The sequence below is a fragment of the Astatotilapia calliptera genome, chromosome 15 (genome assembly GCF_900246225.1).
Source record: "Astatotilapia calliptera chromosome 15, fAstCal1.2, whole genome shotgun sequence".
Taxonomy (NCBI): Eukaryota; Metazoa; Chordata; class Actinopteri; order Cichliformes; family Cichlidae; genus Astatotilapia; species Astatotilapia calliptera.
This window is the reverse complement of record NC_039316.1, coordinates 13,144,942-13,166,616: the sequence shown is the minus strand read 5'-3', so window position 1 is coordinate 13,166,616 and position 21,675 is coordinate 13,144,942. Positions and strand designations below refer to the sequence as shown.

Genomic DNA, 21,675 nt, shown 5'->3' with positions numbered 1-21,675 from the left:
TCTGCTCTGTTATCATTTTTTGTAACTGAACATTTTTAAAGCATCGCGGTTTAATATGTTATTATAACTTCTGATTGTTATAGAGCGCATCCATTATTTCCGGATCAGCATAATCACAACATGAACCTCAGCGAAAGTTTTCAGGAAGCCAAAAAGCCACTAGGTGTTCATTCTTTATGGCCCTGCTTTATGCCACCTTTCTCTTTAGCTCTTTTTCCTTCTTTCTCTCCTTTCTGCTCCTCTCCCCCCAGCTCCTGCTAGGGTTGCTTGTTGTAGTGGATGCCTGTCTGTCCGTTTGTCCGTCCGTCCGTCTGTGTGTCTTGTCTGTCTGTCTGTGGTGTTCTGGTTGCTGGGACAGATGCACTGATGCCTGTGATTCGATGCTTTATCTCCACTAGCTCCAGTGTAGGTTGGAGGGGCTTAAAGATGATCGCAGGAGGACCTTCAGCTCTCGAGTAACTATCCCGCCCCCGCCCCCTCTCCTCTTTCCCCTCTTCCCCTTCTCCCCCCCTCACCCTCCTCCGAGGAGCGCGCAAAACAAATGTCCTGCTCTTTGTACCTCCCCACCCCCCCCCCCCCCCCTACTCGCTTGCCTAGCTATCTCTCTAGCTCTCACTCCCTCTCTTTCTCTGTCTGTTGCCACTGGTCTGTTTCTTGTACTCAATCTGTCGCTCACTCTACATCACTCTTTGTCTAGCTGTTTTCTCTGTCCGGTCTGTTAGGGTTCCTCTTTTCTCAGTCTCCCACGCACACTTTCCTGTCTCTTATTGTTCGCTTTCTCTCTTTGTTTCTCTCGCTCTTCTTCCATCTGCTCATCTTTCTCTGTTTCTGTCTCTCCGGTTAACATGCTCTGCTTTCAGTAGCTATGTCTGGTGTGCTGGATGTCTGTTAAGTAGATGCCATCAGGCCGCTCTAATGGTCTTTATTGTTTTCGTTCTTTTCTTCCTCTTTTCCCTCTTTTCTGCTATGTCTCGGCTCTGTAGTTTAGTGAAGTCTGTCTAGTTTGTGCTTCCTGTTTTTGTTTGTTTCTTTCTGGGCTGTGGGACCACGTCACGCTGATCCTCATCCTTCCACCCCCACCCTCCCTGTCTATCTGTCTACCTGTCTCCTCTATCTCTCTGCCTGTCCATCCCTCCTTCTCCACCATCCCATCCACCTTTGCCTCACCTCCCATTTACCACCTTCTCACCTTGGCTGTTTGGTGCCCAGTGGTGTCACAGTATTAGGCATTGAGGGAGGGGAGGAGAAAGAGAGGGGTGGGTGGGTGAGTAGAGAGACTTTCACCTTCACCGTGGGTGTTTTGGTTCTCCATACACAGCACACTGCCCACACCCAACTTTTATGATAACCACGGGTCATAGAAGTTACTGAGTTTCAGAGGACTTTCAGAGCCCAGAGGGATTGAAAGACATGTTAGCGCAGACAGATAATGACTGCCAGAGTACAATCAGCTATGTCAGTTGACAAATCTGAATATTAAGGTTGAAAGACAGCCAGACTAACGAGCAGGCGAGAAGACAAAGGGAGAGCCAAAACCAAAGAAGTGGACAACATTGGCACAAATCCCATACTTTCACTCCAGTGTATCCAACCGGACCTCTATTTGTGTATGTGTCTAAAGAATAATTACTTTCTGATTATGTGCCAAACTAGCTTAACAAAGTGCCTCCTGTGATTCTTCTTCCCTTATTTATCGTTCCCTAAGGCTGAGTTTCCCAAAAGCATGCTTATTACTGCAAGCCAGCATCTTCCTTTTTAAAGGTGTGCTACAACATTTTAACATAAAAGCATCAAAGCGTTGCTTGATTTCCAGAAATACAGCTAAAAGAGACAGGAGGCTAGAGCAGTAGCATGTCCATGGATCAGTGCTGCTTGGCATCACATCTCTTTTCTTTCACTAGCAGCTAGTCTTGGACTAAATTACTAAATGTAAAGCAGAATAAAGGTACTTAAAATTGGGAACAAAACTGTGTTCCAGACACACACTACATTCCTTTTGGCATGTAATGTGTTTACAGTTGAGAAGTTTCATTGTTTTAACTCAAAATGTCAGCAAACATGACAATTTTCTAAAACGTTACTGTCTTGCACAAAAGAAGGCAGGAAGTATTGACAATTGATCGTCTTCTACCATTTTCTACCACTTCTCCTGATCCGGGTGGCAGGGGGCAACAGTCTAGACAGAGATGCCCAGACTTCCCTCTCCTGGTCACTGTCTCCATCCTCCATCAGCTCTTCCTGGAGGTCGCCAAAGATTTCGCAAGCCCTTTAGGAGACATTTTTACTGACGATTGGAAGTAAAACTTGAGAATCGTCCTAAAATTGTATTTGAGAAACAGGAAGCATTTTTTGTTTTATTTTTGGTTCAGTACTGATGTTGCCATCCAAATAATTTCCAACAGGTTGATTTCCTATAGCACAAAAACAATAACCAACCATAGACTGTAAATAAAAGATCTTTGAACAGATAATTGAAATAATGAGGCAGCTCCTCTAGTTGGAAAGAAAAGTCTGATTATCCTGAAGTCCATTGGACAATTACAGAGTTTACAGACTTTCGCGTTACATTATTATTAAACACATCATCTTCTTTTTATCTTTTATATAAAGTCTGTATAACAAAGTTTGATTGAAACGGTAATGTTTAAAATTCAAATTTCTCACCCATACTGTGCGCATTTACTATGTTGTATAGAGCAGGGGCACAGCAATAGCCTCCAAAATAAACTTCAAAAATCCAGAGAGGCCACTCAAGCAGGAAGACAGAAGTCAATGGGAAATGTAAATGAAATTATTGCTAATTTTGGCAACACTGATTATACATGAGGAAGTTAAGAGTTTTATAGGAAAATTACAAGCTCCACGTGCCTTCTCTCAACCATGGACAGCACCTGAGCTCCAGCCTCAGGTTGTTTTTGGGAAACTCAGCCCAGTTTTAACCCGCTCTGCTCTCCTCCCCACCTTGCCGTAGATCACGGGTAGCGTTCAAACGCAGCATCAGCAATTTCCAGAGAAATCTGAACCCTCTTGCGCCACATCTGAACAGCCACTATCGTAACTCAGCACTACATTTCCACTACATTTGGTGTTACACTGTAGCACAGTTAAAACATCTTGTGATACAATATTGTCACTCTGTATGTTGCTGCCTTTGTCCGTATATTCTTTAAAGTGCTTTAATTATAGTGTGACATGTCAGTGCATTTATCAGTGTGACAACCACCTGTGATATGATGATGTAGTGTACCGTAAGTGATCATAATGGTCATGGGGGAGATGTAACCATCTCCCAGCAGCAGGACAAAGTGCACAGTGTAGTGTGACGCAAGCTCTTGCCAGTGCTTCTGACTGTTGTATAAACAGCTTGTCATTTCAAGCATGTGAAAAGAGCAGCTTGGTTTATCTCAAATTACCACCACCTCTGCTCTCTCTCTCTCTCTTTCCTTTTCTCTTTCCTTTTGCCCTTTCTTGTCTTTCGTTCCCAATCACCCTCTCAATCCCCAGGTGCAGTCACGATGCAGCAGCAAAGAAAATATCCTAAGATCAAGTAAGCACCAACTTTCACGTTTCACATCTGCACGTCACAGACTGTGCCCTCTAACACTCAGATAGATTTTAAGTGTGTGTGTGTGTGGCTTCTGTGTTGCATTTACATGTCCCTGTGTGTTTGTGATGTTTTGCCAGAGGTTGTTAAGCCTCATGTTAAGCATCAGAATATGCTGTGGAAGCGTAAGTGTATGTTTAAAGGAGAGAAATTGGGTCAAGGGAAATCAAAGCACGGCGTCTATTCTTCGCTGTGAGGCAGAGCGAGGCAGAGAGAGATAAAGAGAGAAAGAAAGAGAGAGCAGATTACACATTAGTTACACCTTGCTTTGTTCCTTTTACCTTTGGAATTATTAGAGAGGTATTATTAGACCAACATGGCTGCTATCGAGCACCTCTGTCATCCAGCTGCGTTTCACAGGAACAAACAAACAGGACTGTTTTTTGCCAGTCCCTCCTCATGGCATTCAAATAGCACACATATGCCTACATGCAGCAAAAATAAGTCGTCTTAATCCAGTTTTCTTACCATGGTGTGAAGACATATTAGTTGATATATCCTTTTTTTATAATGATAATTTGTGCATTTTAACTGTATGTCATGTAGACTCTGGACTTAACAGCTGAAAATCCAGAGTGCGAGGTTCTGTTTGAGATTTTAAAATTGTTGTTCAGAGTTGTTCAGTTCCCTGCTTTTAGAGCCACGTAGATGCCTGCTGCCTTGGGAGTGAATCCCAGTAGAGTTCTCACTCTTCTCCTTCCTTATCTTCCAGTCTTCCTCTTTCAAAGTGTCTAAATAAAAATAAATACTTTTTCTCTTCTTTTTTTTTTAATTGTTCAAATTTAACATGGAGAATTAAACCTGATTTTGTGGATTTTATGACTACATCTGTATGTTTCACATCGTCTCAGGTCACAGTGCTGTGGACATCACCAAGGTGGCCCGGAGGCACCGTATGTCCCCCTTCCCCCTAACCTCCATGGACAAGGCCTTCATCACTGTGCTAGAGATGACTGCAGTCCTGGGCACTGAGATCATCAACTACAGGGGTGAGGAGGACAGATAGGTGGTTACCCTTTAAAGCCTGTAGCCATGCTGCTACAGAAAAGCTTCTAGTTTGTAAGTCTTTCCTTTTTTTGCATATCCAGCTCATATAGATGCTGGGATGTTGTGGTGGTACTCCTTTCCGATTGCTAAGTACACATGACAGCATTTAAACACCACCTGTTCACAACCAGACACCTCACTTAATCAGCAGTTCCTGTACGCAGGCCACGCTGTCAGTCACACAGACTCAGATTGTCTTTGCTACAAGGTCAAATGCATAACAAACAAATGACTTGCGTGTGTTGTTTGACTTCCCACAGCTTGTGAGACACTTTATACAGACAATGGATCCAATTTTTTGCTCACCTGATGCATTTGTTTGTTTATTCATTTATTAACATGTACCAGGTTGGAGTTTCGTTTTATTTCTCTGTAACCGACAGTGACATGCACGTGATTGTAGCTTTATTCCTTAGCCATAAGAGCGCTACTGTGTTTCCATCAGAGTACATTTCGGCTAAAAAGAACTGAATTCTACAAAAGCAAAAATTATCAGAATTGTGGCCCCAATATTATGTCAAAAGAATAGTGAAACTAATGTTTTTGTTACTTGAGGCATTTGAAATTGAGATCACAACACATCAAGAGACAAATTGAGGCTGAAGCTAGCTTTTGCTTCATGGGTATATGGGTCTATATATAACTTTTGTGTAGCAAATAGCTAAAGCCAGTAATTTTCAAAGTTGATAGTATACCAGGATTATTTACAGCTCATTTCCGCTGCCCCCAAGTGGTCAAAATAGTAACAATTTTTAATGCAGTTGCAAAACTAATTCCTGTTTATATAATTCTCAGTGTCTGTCATGACATTTGTATGTACACACTACTGCTTGTGTGTTCATGTCGCTGTATGAGTTAACTGTAGCAGTATTTTTGCATTGTGTGCTTACAAGTCTAAACAGACATCCAGATTCTAAGGTACAAACTTGCAAGACAAGTAGGTTTAGCACCTGAGGGTCTTGTCATCCTTCTGGCAGAGTGGCTTAAGTGCCAGCGGAGGATGACACAGAGTCAAGCTGAGGGCTGGAGGGGAAAACACAGTCTTTAATTCATCTGTAGAAACCGTAGCAAAGACTGGCGGCAATAATGGCCTGCAGCGCACATGACTTCTAGATCAATGATGGTAGCAGGAGCGCTTTCGTTTTCCAGGTGTAAAGTGATGTTTCATGTTATGGAATAGGGGACTGGATTGCAGGATTTGCAAGAGCACAGCTGGGTGGCGGACAGTTGGGTAAGGAAGAGAGAATGGGGGGATTTGAGAGATGAAATATTTAGACAGTCAACAGCTGGAGCAGCTCCCCTGCTGGATTTAGAATAGTGTGTGTGTGTTTGCTAATGGATGTGTATTCTGCATTTTTTGCATATAGTGAGTATTGAATTAGAGGTGTCTAGCGCTGATTTTATTGTTATAATTGGTTACTACATATTTCTACGTAAGCTATTACTGGAGGAATAGTATAAATTAATACTAGATCCCTGTTTATCTTTCTTATTGTATCGTAGAGACATTTGCTGTGATTCAGTACTTAAATATGAAGTTCTTGACAGTTTAATATTTAATGCTAAACAGTCTAAAACACTTTAAAGGAATAGTTTGAAATGCTTACTCTCTTTCACGCCCGGAATTAGACAGAAATATTTATCTGCATGTGAATTATGAAGCCCTAACTATCTGGAGGTTAACTTAGCCCAGCAATTGAAACAGGGAGAAAAACAACATGCTCGGTTACACTTGGTTGGTTTTAAACACAGAGACCTTCAGATTTTTTACTTCAGAGCAGTTTTAGTTTAGTCCGCCCTTGTTTTCAGGCTAAACGCTGGGCTAACCTCACTGGCTTTAAATGTACTTTTCTGCAAAGGCATGAGAGTGAGTCATTTCATCGAGTTTTAGTTAAGGAAGTGAGCGCATTTGTCAAAACAACAAAACAAAAAATTCATTTAGTTCCTCCCTATTTTCCTGTCATAATAACCAGTGTTATTGTTCTTAAATAGGGCTATTTCTTAAGCAGAAATCGTAGACATTAAAAGATTTAATAAACCTGTTTTGTTTTTTGTGTTTTTTACTTTATTTTTCCGATACATATTAGCTCACACTACTTTTTAAATTACTGACGTAAACATTTGCATTTCAACTGAATGAGACATTATTTTAACCACATCTGCTTTTATAAGTTTAAACTGATACACTTCAACAGACGAGGTGGTGTGAGGTTCAGTCTTATTGGCCTCAGAAACGCTGGGAACTGCTGGCTTAGACTGGTGTCCAGAACGTCTTACAAAAAGAGGTTCTTCTTTTTGAAAAGCACCTTATCAAACGTGCACTTTTCTGCTGCAACAAGACATCACCTCTGTTCTATTATTAGTCACAGCTCAGCTTCAGCACATGGTTTTAACAAGCTTTTCAGTTCCAGCTTGTGTGTAAAAATACACCAATTTAAATACTGTTAATATAGAGAAAAGATGGGAGGATTTGGACACGAGCATGTGTGCCTTTATCCATGATGGAGATGCATTATGTACAGCAGCTCAGTATTCCTGTCATCTGCATGTGTGTGGGTGTCTGTATGCACATGCATATTTTTTCCCCTTAAACTCGTTGATATCAAAGCTTAGATCTTCATATTAACACCCACATAATCACAGCATGAAGGCTCAGCTATATATAGGCACACAGCAGCTTAAGGTATTTTAGTGCCTGGATCTTTTTTTCCTCCCTCCACCCACTCTCCCTTCTGACTTCTATGTCTTTCTTTCCTTCCTTTACTTTCTCTGAGCCATTGTCTCAGTGAAGAGGCTCTGTATTTCCTCCCTGACATTTTTTAAGTTGTCTGGCTGTTGGAAATGCTAAAGAAATGTGCACATGAACATTTGCAAGCCCCCACTTGCGGTGTGCAAATTGGTAAACTGAGGTAAAATAGCGCAGTGTGCAAGTACATGTCCGTGTGTGCAGGTCAGGCGGTGAGTCATGCAGAGAGATGCTGATGCGTGGTGTCACACTATGGCTCTCTTTAAAACATGCACACACACACACACACACGCATATACACACCTCCAGCTCAAACATTTCTCTGTATCTTCATCAGATGCACTGTTTCACCCTCTATGCCTCTGTCTCTCTTTCTCTCTCTAACTTTTGCTCTCTCCTTCCACCAATCTTCAACCAGCCTCTCCACTCCACACTCATGTTTTTCCTCTTCTTCTACAGATGGGATGGGTCGAGTCCTGGCTCAGGACGTTTACGCCAAAGACAACCTGCCACCCTTCCCTGCTTCTGTCAAGGATGGTTATGCTGTGAGAGGTAGGTAACATCAATTACGGCGGGTGATGCTAATTGAATAATATCCTCTCATTCTTGTCTTTGCCACATTTTGTTGCCCATCCATCTGACATCCTTTCAGTATTTAGTACTTTGGATCTTATCCTCAGTTTATCAAAAATGTACATAAGTGTAAATGTTGCAAGGATTATACTGTTATTTATGATATATAGCCCTTGTTGTGTTCAAATGACACATCTTACCTAAAAATCAAACACATTTATGTTTATTTTTAGTTGTTTACGGGTCCTTTTTTACCTCTTGTTATTACCATGAGAGCAATGAGACAGTAGGCCTGCTTAACCAGGTGTTCGTAAGTGCAAACTTTGCATGGTTATATGTAATTATTAAATGGAAACCATTTATAAAATTACATTTTACAAAGTCACAAGAAAACATAAACACTAACTGAAACAATACTGTTACAAACCTTACCTAAAAGAAAATCCTAAATATTTAGGAAATGTCTGTAGTTTTTTATTTTTATTATTAAATTTATATACACGTTTGTGCCTCATTATCATTTTTATTATATATAACAAATATCAAAAATTATTGAAAATTACTACTAATTACTGACTAACTGAAACTAAATGGAAATAAAATATTCATTTAAAAATTAAAACTAAAGAAAAATTCAAAACTGTACTGATTATGCTTTGCCGATCTAGTTAAACAAAAGTAACATAAAGAAGTGGATCACTTCAAAAGCAGTGCATATACTTAAGAGTAGTGGTGTCAGCGTTAATCTCGTTAAAATTGCTGCATGTGGCAAATCTCCGTTAGCGCGGATCACCCCATGCTGCACAGCGTCAACGCATTAGCGCGGTTAGCTCGTTAATGCGTAATGTGGTTATGGCGTTAACGCGCTTTTAACGAGATTAACGTTGACAGCACTATTAAAAAGTTGATGGACTGAGACTGAAGCTAACGTGTTAACAAGCTAACCGCGCTAATGCATTGACACCGTACAGCCCCACGCACAGGGTGATCCGTGCTAACTTGCTAACGGAGATTTGCCGCATTAATGCGGTTATGCCGTTAAAAGGTCATTTTAACGAGATTAACGCTGACAGCACTATTAAAAAGTTGATGGACTGAAACTGAAGCAAGTACAAACCTGAAAAGATGTGCAACCTTTTGATACAATTAAATAGTGTAAATAGATTGCACATTATTTTGAGGAAATACTGTGCACTCACACGTCCTTCCTCACATGGCGGATTGTGATTGATTCCCGTTAGGCACTGCTGCAGAATTTTTTCAACTGATCCGAGCATATTTATAAGGTATAACAGAGACAAAGCTTTAATAGTGAAATCTGACAGTTGAAAAGACAATTATGAAATAAGAAAACTAATCAAGGTTACTTTTTGAATTCTACCTCACATTGACGCAGCTGTACGTGCCTGTCATGTCATCTTATTCGTAAAGTCACTGCTGTGTAACAGAGCAGTGATGCTGCAGAAGGACTAACTGTTTCTGTCCCAGTGAGATCACTGCAGGACACCGGAGCAGGAAAAAACTGCTTGTTGGACAATGTAAAGGCTTTTTCTGTCGCTGTGATTGAACGGTGATCCTTTCAGTTATTGTACATAAACGAGGCTGTCCTCCACAGCTGCCAGGTGGCAAGAGATAATTCTCAAATGGTGGAGGATTTACCTTTGTTCAGACATCCAACTCTCAGAGTTTCATCCTTATGGCTGTTAGAACTCCTTTCTAGTGTTTTTCTAGGTGAGATTCAGAAGACGTTGGTTGAGATTTTCTGTCAGTATTTTAAATGAAGGGAGTCCTGTAAAGCACTGAGGGCTCTGTTAACCTGAAGAACAGGGTGACAACTCGCTGACTTCAGGCAGCTCAAAACCTCCTGTACATAACATCTGCTGTTGGTTCCTACTGAACGAGTAGGAGGAGAAGAATACCACAGATCTCTCAGGATTTTCTGCATCTGTCCTAAGGGCCTGTTGCCTGCTAAAGGATACGTGTGTTTTTTAGAAATTATAGTGCTTAAAATATGGGTCTGAAAAGAGTCTGTTGTCTAGAGCTTGAATTTTTCCTTTTACCAAAGTGTAGCTTCTGCCTTTTATTGTCACTTTAAGTAATAAAAAGCACCAAGAAGCTGACAAATTAGCCTTGGTTAACATCCAAAAAGTGATCAGGGAAGTCCTGGGTTCTGCTACGTGTGTAGTGTGAACAGGTAAAAATGCAGTAGATGTTAATACTAAGAACTGCATTGGTATGAAGCAGAGTTAGATGAGGAGAGATGCTCCATAAAAACCCATAGAAACTTATATTTCCATCATGGCTCTCAGGTTTTTCCCAAAAATGTGAAAAACCTCTTCATGTCAAAACAGATTTTTGATGTCATCAATGGGATTTTTTAAACTTTCTGCACTAAAGAGAATGGCAGATTCACCCGGCAAGGACATTTTTAATGTCAAAGGATGCAGTATATCCGTGTTCAAAGAGCATCTTGTGATGACTTTCGTTCCTCTTTCTGTGTGTTTGTTAATTGATAAAGAGGGATGCTAAAAATGATTCTTGATTTCTCAATTTTTGTGTTTGCTCTGGTCGGTCACAGTACTTGGCTGCAGTAACAATAAGGGTTGGGCTGTGCAAAGGCTATCAGACTGATTTTTGATTAAAACTGTAAAAATCTGCTTGCCCTGGTAGTACTGTTTGTGTCTATTTTGGAGATGTTTAATAAACTTTTCCCCCCAGATCTTGTTTTTATCATTTCCCACTGTATTTTACCAAAAGAAATGACTCAGCTCAATACACACTCCCACACACCCACAGGTTTTCGCCTGCACTCGTGCGTAATACTTTTCAATCTTTCTTTTATTCTAGCGGCTGACGGCCCAGGCGACCGCTTCATCATTGGAGAGTCCCAAGCTGGAGAGCAGGTTTGTGTCCACGCTGACACCTCTGCAAGCACACAAAGACACCCTCACTCACACAGTCGGTCTCACACAAACACCCACATAAGCTGGATATGAAAATAAAGTACTTCACTTTTGCCCTTCACCTTATGCCTTGACCAGCCTGTAATTGCACATCAGTGTGTTCCCTTAGCAGGTGATGAAAAGCCCTTCGCACCAAAGCATGGCCAGAAAGTCAAAGTGTAAACACATGAGATCACTGAGACAAAAGTAAGCCTGACATATTTTCGACAACCCCTCACATCTCCTCTCAAACAGCATCACCACACATTCAAGCATCTGTTTCCTGTTTGCCTTTATAAGCTCTTAAAATTGCAATTATGATGTACATAAAGTCAGTTTTCTGTTTTATTGTATAGATTACTTCAGTCACAAACAGTCCGTCATTTATTCCATAACACCTATGGGTTAAATGTTAACCCAGTGTTTGAAATTTGACATGATATTGTTTGTCCTTTCCTGTATCTTTGACTTATGTTTACCTTTCTGTGTTTGCACAGCCCACCCAGACAGTGATGCCTGGCCAAGTGATGAGGGTGACGACGGGTGCCCCTATACCCTGTGGGGCAGATGCTGTAGTCCAGGTGGAAGATACCGAGCTCCTCCGCGAATCAGAAGACGTGAGCGTGAAGTTTCATGCTAAATGAAGGACAGTCAGAATCAGAACGCTAAAAGGCCTTAGTATGCTCATTTCCAGCTTCATATTTTGAATCTAAAACTACTCAGTTTTCCATGATTCATAGTTTTAAAAAGTAATAATTATTATTATATACTGGCCTTTGATGCAGTGTCTGGGTTCATCTACTGTCTGAACAAGATTGTTAAGCGCATGTCTCTTTAAGGCCCGAGGCCTGCTTTCTTTTAATTGGTTGCCCCTCACCTGGCTATTGCAAGCAATGCCCACTACATGTAAGCACCAATTCCACACCACAGACACAGCTAAGGGCACACCTGGCCATAAAAGGAAATCCATCCCAAGCTGATGTTAGCTTGGTCAAGAGAAGAAAAACATTAGAAGCCAAACATCCATGGCGCCCTCAAGCCCAAGCTTTTGTCTCACTTCCTTTTTAACATGCCAGTATCTTTATTAAAAACTTCAGCTATGTTTATTATAACCATCCTATAAGGTTGTCTTTAACCCAAACCTGTGAAAGGTTTCATTTAATTCAGTTCAGTTTTATTCATATAGTGCCAAATTACAACAGCAGTAAACTCAAATCACTTTATGTTGTAAGGTAAAGACAAGAAAACCCTAACGATCAGCTGACCCCCATGACCTAGCACTTGGCGACAGTCGGAAGGAAAAACTCAATTTTAACAGGAAGAAAGCTCCAGGAGAACCATGCTCAGGCAGTCTGGTTCAGGCAGTGATCGGTTGGGATTCTCTCTGTGTACTGCAACTGCTTCCCAAATTCCAAATACATGAATGCTAGGTTAACTGTCTATGTGTTGGAGCTGCAAGAGACTGGTGACATGTCCACTATGTGCCCGTCACCCTGTGACATCTGGGATGGGCTCCAGTCATGGACAATTTCAAGCTCTCAAATTTGTGGGATAGCAGTTTGGGGATAGCCTCTTCCTGTTTCAACATGACTGCAGACCAAAGCAGTTCATAAAGACAGTAAACAAATTTGGTGTGGAAGAACTTTACTGGCCAGCACAGAGTCATGACCTCAACCCGACAGACCACCTTTGGGATCAATTAGAGCGGAGACTGTGAGCCAGGCCTTCTCATCTAACACTGTCTGACCTCACAAATGTGCATCTAGGAGGAATGGTCAAAAATTCCCATAAACAAACCTATGAAAAGCCCTCCCAGAAGAATTCAAACTTCTCATAGCTGCAAACAGCAGATCAGCATAATGTTAAACCTTATGGATTAGGAATGGGATGCCACTCAAGTTCATATATGTGTGAAGGGAAACAAGTGACTACTTTTGGCAATATAGTGTCTTTTATCCTAGAAATGGACAGAATACTGAAAGCATCATTTTCTTATCTGTCACTGACCCAGCCTGTTCAATGTGATAAATGTTTTTCCGGTAGGGGACGGAGGAGCTGGAGGTACGAATCCTAGTACAAGCTCGCCCAGGGCAGGACATCAGGTTAGTCCGTGACTGAGATGTTTGCTATGTATTATACTTATTAAATACTGTAAGGCTGGAAGACACTGTTGGGAGTTAACTTGAAAAAGATTAATGCAAGGTATAGTGCACCACTACTACTGCCGTTATTATAATTCTGTCTGTCTGCATGTTTTTGATTATTATTGTTCTTTATTTAACATTATAATAATGATGAAGACTGAAGGAAAACAGATGCTTAGAACACATTTCATGTCTTTACCAGAACATCTATGGTGAATGTAGCAGTACCCTTGTTCTTGCAGGCTTTAAATGTTTAGTGCCCATCTCTTCATAGGCCTATCGGTCACGACATCAAGCGTGGCGAGTGCGTGCTGGCCAAGGGCACCCATATGGGCCCATCTGAAATTGGCCTCCTGGCCACTGTTGGAGTTACAGAGGTGGAGGTCCAAAAATTCCCTGTGGTGGCCGTCATGTCCACAGGAAATGAGGTAAAGGTTAAGAAAATCTTAGTTTTTGTTGTGGTGAATTATGCCTCTCGACTTGGCTGCGAAAGGTACAACAGTATGCCTTTTTTTCCTAACAACACACCACGTTCATATTTATGCACAATCACCATTGTTTGCTTTGGCTGGCGACAACAGAACATCATTTAGAAGTGAATGTGCAGTCAGCTGTTTCACATGTGCTTTCAGTTGTGAAGAACGTGTTTATCTGTGACCAGGTGGTTTCGTTTAAACAGTAGAGTCAGATTTGTGCATTTTCTGTGTGACTAATGCGCAGTTTAAATTTCATGGGGTGCATGAATATGCATAGCTCTCCATTTTCAGGGCCGTGCAGACCCATATTTAAACTTTATCACCTGTTTGTTAGCATATTTCACTCATCTGCCGTCTTATGAAGTAGAGGATTAGATGCAGCTACATTTTATTCATGAGCACTTATTTTGGTGGCAGTGGACAAAAAAAATCCATGATATCCTTTTAACATGTTGTGATTCAAAGATTTTAAGATACAACTAGACTTCTGTACCTCTTCAGTGTTCCAGTTTCAGATATTACAAAACCTAATCCATGACGGCAGACTTTGGCTAATTGAAGCTCTTTTCCAACCTGATCAGGTGATGTGCTATAAAGAGTGTCATGGTGCCACATGGAAGTAAGATGTGGTGGCACCGTCAGTTAAGCGTAGCGCTTTTAGAACATGAAGCTGAAAGACTGCATGAACCACATGCGTATGCCCGTGTTCATCTCATGGAAGGACTAAGAAAAGGAGAGGGGCAATGGAAAAGCAGTGACTCTAAGATATTGGCTGATATTAGCTTTTTCTGATATATCAGTGTCTGCATTGATAACAGCCAATAAATGAGCATTTAAAAAGTAATGAATATGATGAAAGACCAGGTTGACAACATGGTGACAGGTGGGTTTGTAATACAAGAAGAAGAGTCAGGTGGATCGTAAAAATAATCGTGCAATTAAAATGTTTATTTTTAAAAAGCATTTTCATATTATTTTTGTAAAGACTCTTACATAATTACACGCAGTAAATGTTAAGGAAATCTGTCTGTTGCAACATTGTGTATTTCAGACTTTTAAATGTGTCAGTCATGTTCTACTGTTTAGTCTTAAAATGTGACAAAATGGTGACAAGAGCACCTCACAAGTTCCCAGAGGCCAAGCTGACATCTTTAAAGTGCATTGGTTTAGATGACACTAACTTTAGCACGAACAACAGATGGGTGTTGCTAATTTGAAACTTCAGAAAGTGTTTTTTTCTCAGTTTTAAAGTATTATTTTATGCAGCATTTTTAACTCAAGGGTAATAGAACCAAAGCAGATTTATTCAGTACAGAGAGCATGTTAAATATAGTAACTACATGACTGGGTACAAAAATGAAAAAGTTTGCATAAGGATTATAATATTGTCTCATCTTCCAGCAGAATAATTATTTTTTTACTTACCAGACCTCATCGCAAATCAAAAAGATGCAGAATGATTTATTTAATGATTTTCACAACTAATAATAAAAGATTGCCATCAAATAGGAGTTTCTAACATGTGATTTGTTTGGGCGATAGCTTCTGAACCCAGAAGATGACCTCCATCCTGGAAAGATCAGGGACAGCAATCGCTCCACCCTGTTGGCCACAATTCAGGAACATGGCTACCCCACTATCAATCTGGGCATCGTGGGAGACAAGTATGCCGTCAGATCTTGCCTCTGCCACAGTTTCCTTTAGCTATGCTTTTGTCCTTTTAATAAGCCCTGTGTACTTATCCAAAGATAGGCCAGTTTTCTCATTTTCTGTGATTTCTCTGTCCTGGGTGTCGCGGGGGGCTTGACATTTGTATGTATATGTTTGTCTGTGCCCTGCAGCCCCGATGACCTTCTCAACGCTCTGAATGAAGGCATCAGCCGTGCTGATGTCATCATCACCTCAGGAGGAGTGTCTATGGGAGAGAAGGTACAGTGGCAGAAAGTCCAGTGGTAGAGTTGTGTTGTACTGACACCATGTGGTAGCTGATAGCCAGACAGCTGAGCTTCACAGTTCGTTTGAGTTCATTATTTTATGAAACACATTTTTTGGAGTACTTGTTCTTCATGTCTGTTGAGTATTCTTAAGGATTTTAATTTTCTTTCTTTCTAACATCATTTTTAGGACTACCTTAAGCAGGTGCTGGATATCGATCTTCATGCTCAGATCCATTTTGGTCGTGTGTTCATGAAACCAGGGTAAGAAAAAGAATCCGCTTCAAAAGTGCTTCACAAACAATACATACAAATGACATGCAGAAGGAGTCATGTGGTGTAAAATGACAGCCGGTGGAGAATTTAGAAATTATGTTTGTTTTTGTCTTTTTTTCCAGTCTCCCAACAACTTTTGCCACGTTGGACATAGATGGTGCTCGCAAACTAATCTTTGCCCTCCCAGGTAGTGTGTGAAGTTGAGAGAAAGAGTGATTCACTCCGCTGTTTGCGCAGAGATGTTACTCACATATTTCCCCCCCCCCCTTGCTTTCTCTCCTCGCCCTCTTCTCTCTGTCCCCCCGTCTGTCCTAGGAAATCCCGTGTCTGCTGTTGTCACCTGTAATCTTTTTGTCATCCCTGCCTTGAGAAAGATGCAGGGTATTTTGGACCCCAGGCCCACCATCATCAAAGCGAGGGTAGGACACACAGGGCAACTGGGACATCCTGACTTCATCGCGTTCCCAAGTGCAAAAAGTGTCCTTTGCTCCTGTGAGGGATGATTCAAAGTCGCTGTTGTAACAAATAGGCTTTAAGAGTGTCGATGCAATCAGCTGCAACAGAGAGAATATATAATATATGGGGACATTTACAGTTATGTTTATACGTAAAAAAACAGGGTGTATTATTGCAGCCCGTTGCAGCCATGATTTGATATAATTTTCATCATCTGCTTGATACATATTTATGACCACAGTGTTTTGCTCTGATTTGACAGAGGAACCAATCACGGCCCACACTGACCCAAAGGCCTGCTCCCCGGTCATGAATATTCATAACTGTAGAGTGAGAAAATCATATCACGATAATACACAGTGAGCACACACAGCCTATGTCCCCAACTAACATCATGGAGTGAGCAATCTGGTCCCCTGCCATTATGGGTGCTATTCAGGGTGCAGTGTTACATCATTTGCTGTTATAAAGCAGTTAGAAATCAACTTGAACACATTACTGCCACTTAGGGGTGCAAATGATGGCCTTCGCCAGATGTAGCCAGACAATTTCCCAAAGCAGATGGCATCAGACACAGGTCAGATAATACTCTGAGAAAACCTTTCCTTTTGCCAGCAAACTTAGATAATCTTTGAACTAATGTATTTGCCCTGTTTTAAATGTGTTTGGCAGAATTTTACCCAACTTGCTTACATTTTGTGACAGTTCAGATCTGGATTTTTGCCATTAGAAGATTTGTGTGTGTACATGTATGTTTAGCCTATAGACTGTATATAAAAGATGGCTGTGGCTCTGAAGATTACTGCACTCTGTTTTTTTTAGAAGAGGCCATATTTGGACGAGCCTGGTTTTTTCACTTCTGCTAGGCTTTAAATTATAGCTCTGTTGGAATTCACTTGGTATAGATATGCCATCTATTGTGTGGCATTCAAGACCAAGGAAGGTTGTTTATTATTCAACTTCTGGGACTTGGTTGAAAATTAAAAGACATGCTAAATAAACATGAAGTGTGACTGAGTCCAAAAGCTTGTCCAGACCAGAGTGCACAGGAAAGTCGGAAAGAAAGTCATGCATGTTTTAGATTGTGGCTTTCACCAGCATCTTTAGCATTTTGTAATCAGTGTACGTGAACATCTGAACTCAAGCAAGACTCCTGTTGTGACTTTTGTCTTTGTGGTTCCAGGTAACAGTAACATGAGAGCCAGATGGATTCCAAGAAATTGTCTGAAAGCAAATTTTGCATTTTTTTCTCCACTACATTGGGTGTATCCTCTTCAATTTCATACTTCAAGCACAGTGGTGATTAAAAAAGGGTGATGCAGCATTAGAATTTATGTTGTGTGTTTCTTCGCTCTAGTTGTCTTGTGATGTGAAGCTGGACCCTCGCCCTGAATACCACCGCTGCATTTTGACATGGCATCACCAGGAGCCTCTGCCGTGGGCACAGAGCACAGGTATAAAACCAGCATCTGTGGGGGGAAAATAACATTTGAGCACAATGATAAAATAACACTCATAGGTGTGGTTAGTTTTATAGTGATTTACAAAAATTGTGTTGTTTTTTTAAACATAAGTGCAATCATTTAAGAACACCTTAAATTATCAGGACTGACAAGACTGGCAGCAGTTTCTTAGACGAGTTTGAAGATCAGCATTTCGATTCCCAGTCATGTAAACGTGTGATCATTTTGGCCGTTTAGTATTCGTCAGAGTGGAAATAATAAAGAGACTTACCAGTGTTCACAATCTCTATATGGAACACGGAGCAGAAGTAGACATGATTCCATACTAGGCTCGCCTCGGGGTTTCTTTGATTTACTGCAGGTGAAACTACTTCAAATACATGGTTTCTGTAGTTTTTGAATACTAGCCAGTTTGGCAGTGGAAAAAATAAAAACTGCTCTTTTTAACAGCAATTATTGTTTCCCCTCATCATCTTTTCTGATGCAGGGAACCAGGTGAACAGCAGACTGATGAGCATGCGCAGTGCTAACGGGCTCCTGATGCTACCTCCGAAAACAGAGCAATACGTGGAGCTGCACAAGGGCGAGGTGGTCGACGTCATGGTCATCGGCCGGCTATGATGTCATAACGGAGGGACGGAGAAACGGCGTCACATAGCGAGGGAATGGGTGGTTCACGGTGCATGTCCACATATCATTGACTATTCTGTAATATGCAACGGCACAGCTAGTTTTTATTGATTTGGATAACGTTGAGGTATAGTCAACATCTTGATCACAACCTAGATACATATGAAAAAACTAATTTAAAAAGATTATAGTATTTCAAACAAAGAAAATATAACTTTTAATGAAAAAAATCTAATTATAAAAAGAGATTTATTCTGTAATATATTATTATGATTATTCTTATTATTATTATCATTATTCTTATTATTATCATTATTATATTAAGGCAACTTTGTTCCTTTCATTGCAATTGCTTTGTGTGTTCAATGCTAGACCTTATCTATAGCAGTAGCATTTTAATAGACAGCTGTAGGTGCCTGCCAGGACAAAAAAAAGAAAAAAAAAGAAAATTATTATTTTCTCATCTTTAGTGGGAAAAAAAAATACTCTGTTTTATGAAAATAAAGAAAACACAGAGGAAGGCTCCAGATTCCCCACGGTGCTCAGCTAAGAGGAAGAGGGGGGGCACATAAAGGCCACTTCCTCTTTGGAGTGCCCATCAAGGTGACACTTCTGTTTTTCTCTCATTAGTATGCATCATAATGGCTTCACAAAGAGCTTTGCTTGTTGTTTATCTTGTGAGTCTTGTTTATGTGCGCAGTGCCAAATGCCTGGGCAAGGAAGAGGCGGTGTCGGGGAGGGGGGGGGGGGGGGGGGGGGGGGGCACACCCCAGTCGGCCCAGGACCCTAAAGCTTCCTTATATTCATGGTGACCGGGTGTAAACTCCGTCCCAAACCCCACCACGAGCGAGCTGAACCTGGGAAAAATAATCTTTTATTTGATCAACTATTTAAGAAAAAAAAAATGAAAGAAAAGAAACAGCTTCTTTAAGTGCTGACAGCCTTTTTAACCAACTTCACAAAAAATGTACAGAAAAAAATAAGAATCATATTGTACAGATATATGTGACCAGCACTCCTAAGGAAATTATTAAGCAATGAGGAGACATTGAACAACGCTGTACTATAACATTTTCTGTAATGAAATGAAACTGATGAAAGAGACTACGAAAATAAAATCCTTGATCATTATGTAAAAAAAACAAGTTCTTGTTGGGTTTCCTTTTTTTTTTTAAATAAAATATATCTAATGAAAAAGCAGTGAATTTCTTCATTGGGGCTAAAAGTAGCGTGAAGGTTAGAGGAGTGTATGAATGAATCAAGAGTTTACCAGCCTTAACAATCACTGATCATAACAAGAGGGACTCAGTGAATACAGTTATTAAATATGGATTTGACTAAATGTTCAAGAAAAATCACAATTTCTGTTTATTTTTTTGGTTTGTGACTTTTAACTTAAAGGGTCCAAAGAATTTCAGCTTTCCACTATTTTACAGTTTTTCTATCCCTTTATTTTTCTCATCCTCCTTAGGAGTAGCATGTAAAGTTGTTAAAACTAGGGTCTGTTTTTTAATACTGAACTAATGTGGTTTCATTTATATGACTTTGAATGGACATTGCTGTGCAAAAGTTTTGAGTCATTGCTCATTTCTTAAGATTTTACTTCCAAGGAGCCAGACTTCTTGTAGTGGTCTTGAGCAATAGTTCTTCAGGCTTTCTGAGGGGCTTTCAAAGTCTTTCTTCGGACACTGGCTGATTTTTCCTTCTTTAAGCTACTTAACTCTGACCTGTAAATCATTCAACAATATCACACCTAACTCGAGAGATGAACCAGTGTTGTGGCTACACATATCAGAAAACTTATCAAGGAACCAATTTTAAATTGTATCTTTAGGCACGTCGTTACTAGCAGCCTGTCACAAGAAAAGATTTATTTATTTCCATTTCTTTACTTGAATCTACAAAAAAATGACATAAAGAAGAGGAAAAAAATCTAACACAACCTAAGAGAAGCATGTAGACCTTCAGTGTATCCATCTGCAGTTCACTATCCATCTTGTCTTGAGGTCTTGTTTGATGCATAACTGGATAGTCAGTCATGGCTTGGTTTACCCAAAGCCCAGACCTCAAAATTATTGAAGCAGTGTGGGATCATCTCAACAGAGAAAAGAACAAAAGGCACCGAAATTCCAAAAGAGAGGTTTGAATGTCCTTCAAGAAGCCCGAAAAGCTATTCCTGAAGACTACTTAAAGAAATTATAAGAGAGTTTGCTGATCTGAGTGGATACTAATGGAAAAGGGGCTTAAGAGAGGCTGTGGTGAGAAATAAAAGTGATCATACCAAATATTGACTTTCAAGCTCATTAGAATTATACCAACTTGGTTTTGCCTCAATGCATTTCCATGTATGTTTGCGCATGTTTCAATAAATCACTGCATCTGTTTCCCATTTTCTTAGCATGTATAGAAAAAAATAGAGATGGCTTGAGATTTTTTCACAGTTTAACGGTTTTTACACTGTTAATTTTTTTTTATTTATTTTTGCGGTTACTTTTTTAGTACTTCTTTTACTCACTGCTCCTTAGATAAACATGAAAAAATCAGTTGCATTGGAAGAGCCTAGGAGGTTTTAACTGTCTATCTTTCTAGGGAAGCTAAGTATTTAAGAATTGGGAACTGGCAGAAGGGAGCCTAACAAGGAAAAGAGGTTAAGCACAAAAGTGTCAGAAAGGATTAACCAAATAGAAAGTACGGCTAGAAAAGGCAGCTCCTGGCTTCAGTGGAGATATTTCTTAGGCAGCTTGAGATTAGACAGTTTCTCTTCTTCTCAGCAAGGTAAAATGACAGTAGATCCAATTAGCTTGCAATGAATAATAGTACTGTGACAAGAACTTAGTTAAAGTCATCAGTGTGGATGTGTGTAAAATGTGTTGAATGTAAGAGGATAAGAGTGAAGATGACGGCAGGAATAATGGCGCTTTCTTCATACCCTCAAGTGCAATGACTGTGTTTATTCATTAGAAGATATACATAAGTGTCTAGTTTTTGTAAATACATTCAACTAAATTAGGCCATTTAGATTAAAAAAACAAATGAAAGGATTTATGATCAGTCAAAGCCTCTCTGAAGATACTAAGTTGTTGTTTGAACCTTTTGAAAAAGCTTATAGAAAGTAATATTATTATTAGGAGGAGAATAAGGCAGTCCTCCAAGTGTGATGCAGCTTCCTCTGTGATCTTCAGTCATAATTTTATACACGCTTCCTTAAAATTCACTGTGATATTTTGTGATCTGTGGATGTGCTGTCATTAATTCCGTTTTATACTACTTTATACTTTGGAGGTAATTATGCCACTTTTACTTCACTAAAATAAAGACAGGTTAATTTACAGTTAGCTTGGACTTTTAGAGCACATTTTCAAGAAATGTAGTCACAAAATAAAT

General features: G+C 40.1%; 1 protein-coding gene across 7 annotated transcripts in view; it reads left to right on the top strand.

The window, feature by feature from the left end:
- The window catches only part of gphnb (gephyrin b), a 109,002-nt gene extending 90,432 nt beyond the window's left edge, over positions 1–18,570 (top strand). For 3 of the 7 annotated variants that reach the window (XM_026193924.1, XM_026193922.1, XM_026193927.1), the window contains 15 exons: positions 399–455; positions 3,505–3,547; positions 4,456–4,593; positions 7,857–7,949; positions 10,818–10,873; positions 11,410–11,529; positions 12,956–13,014; positions 13,331–13,484; positions 15,075–15,196; positions 15,374–15,461; positions 15,657–15,730; positions 15,865–15,932; positions 16,058–16,161; positions 17,556–17,652; positions 18,149–18,570. In XM_026193924.1, coding sequence (XP_026049709.1) covers positions 399–455; positions 3,505–3,547; positions 4,456–4,593; positions 7,857–7,949; positions 10,818–10,873; positions 11,410–11,529; positions 12,956–13,014; positions 13,331–13,484; positions 15,075–15,196; positions 15,374–15,461; positions 15,657–15,730; positions 15,865–15,932; positions 16,058–16,161; positions 17,556–17,652; positions 18,149–18,282 — 1,407 coding nt within the window. In that variant the 3' untranslated portion in view covers positions 18,283–18,570. The remainder of the gene's footprint in view (positions 1–398; positions 456–3,504; positions 3,548–4,455; positions 4,594–7,856; positions 7,950–10,817; positions 10,874–11,409; positions 11,530–12,955; positions 13,015–13,330; positions 13,485–15,074; positions 15,197–15,373; positions 15,462–15,656; positions 15,731–15,864; positions 15,933–16,057; positions 16,162–17,555; positions 17,653–18,148) is intronic. The other 4 variants (XM_026193928.1, XM_026193925.1, XM_026193923.1 and 1 more) reach the window with 3 other exon arrangements.
- The last annotated feature ends 3,105 nt before the right edge of the window (positions 18,571–21,675 follow it).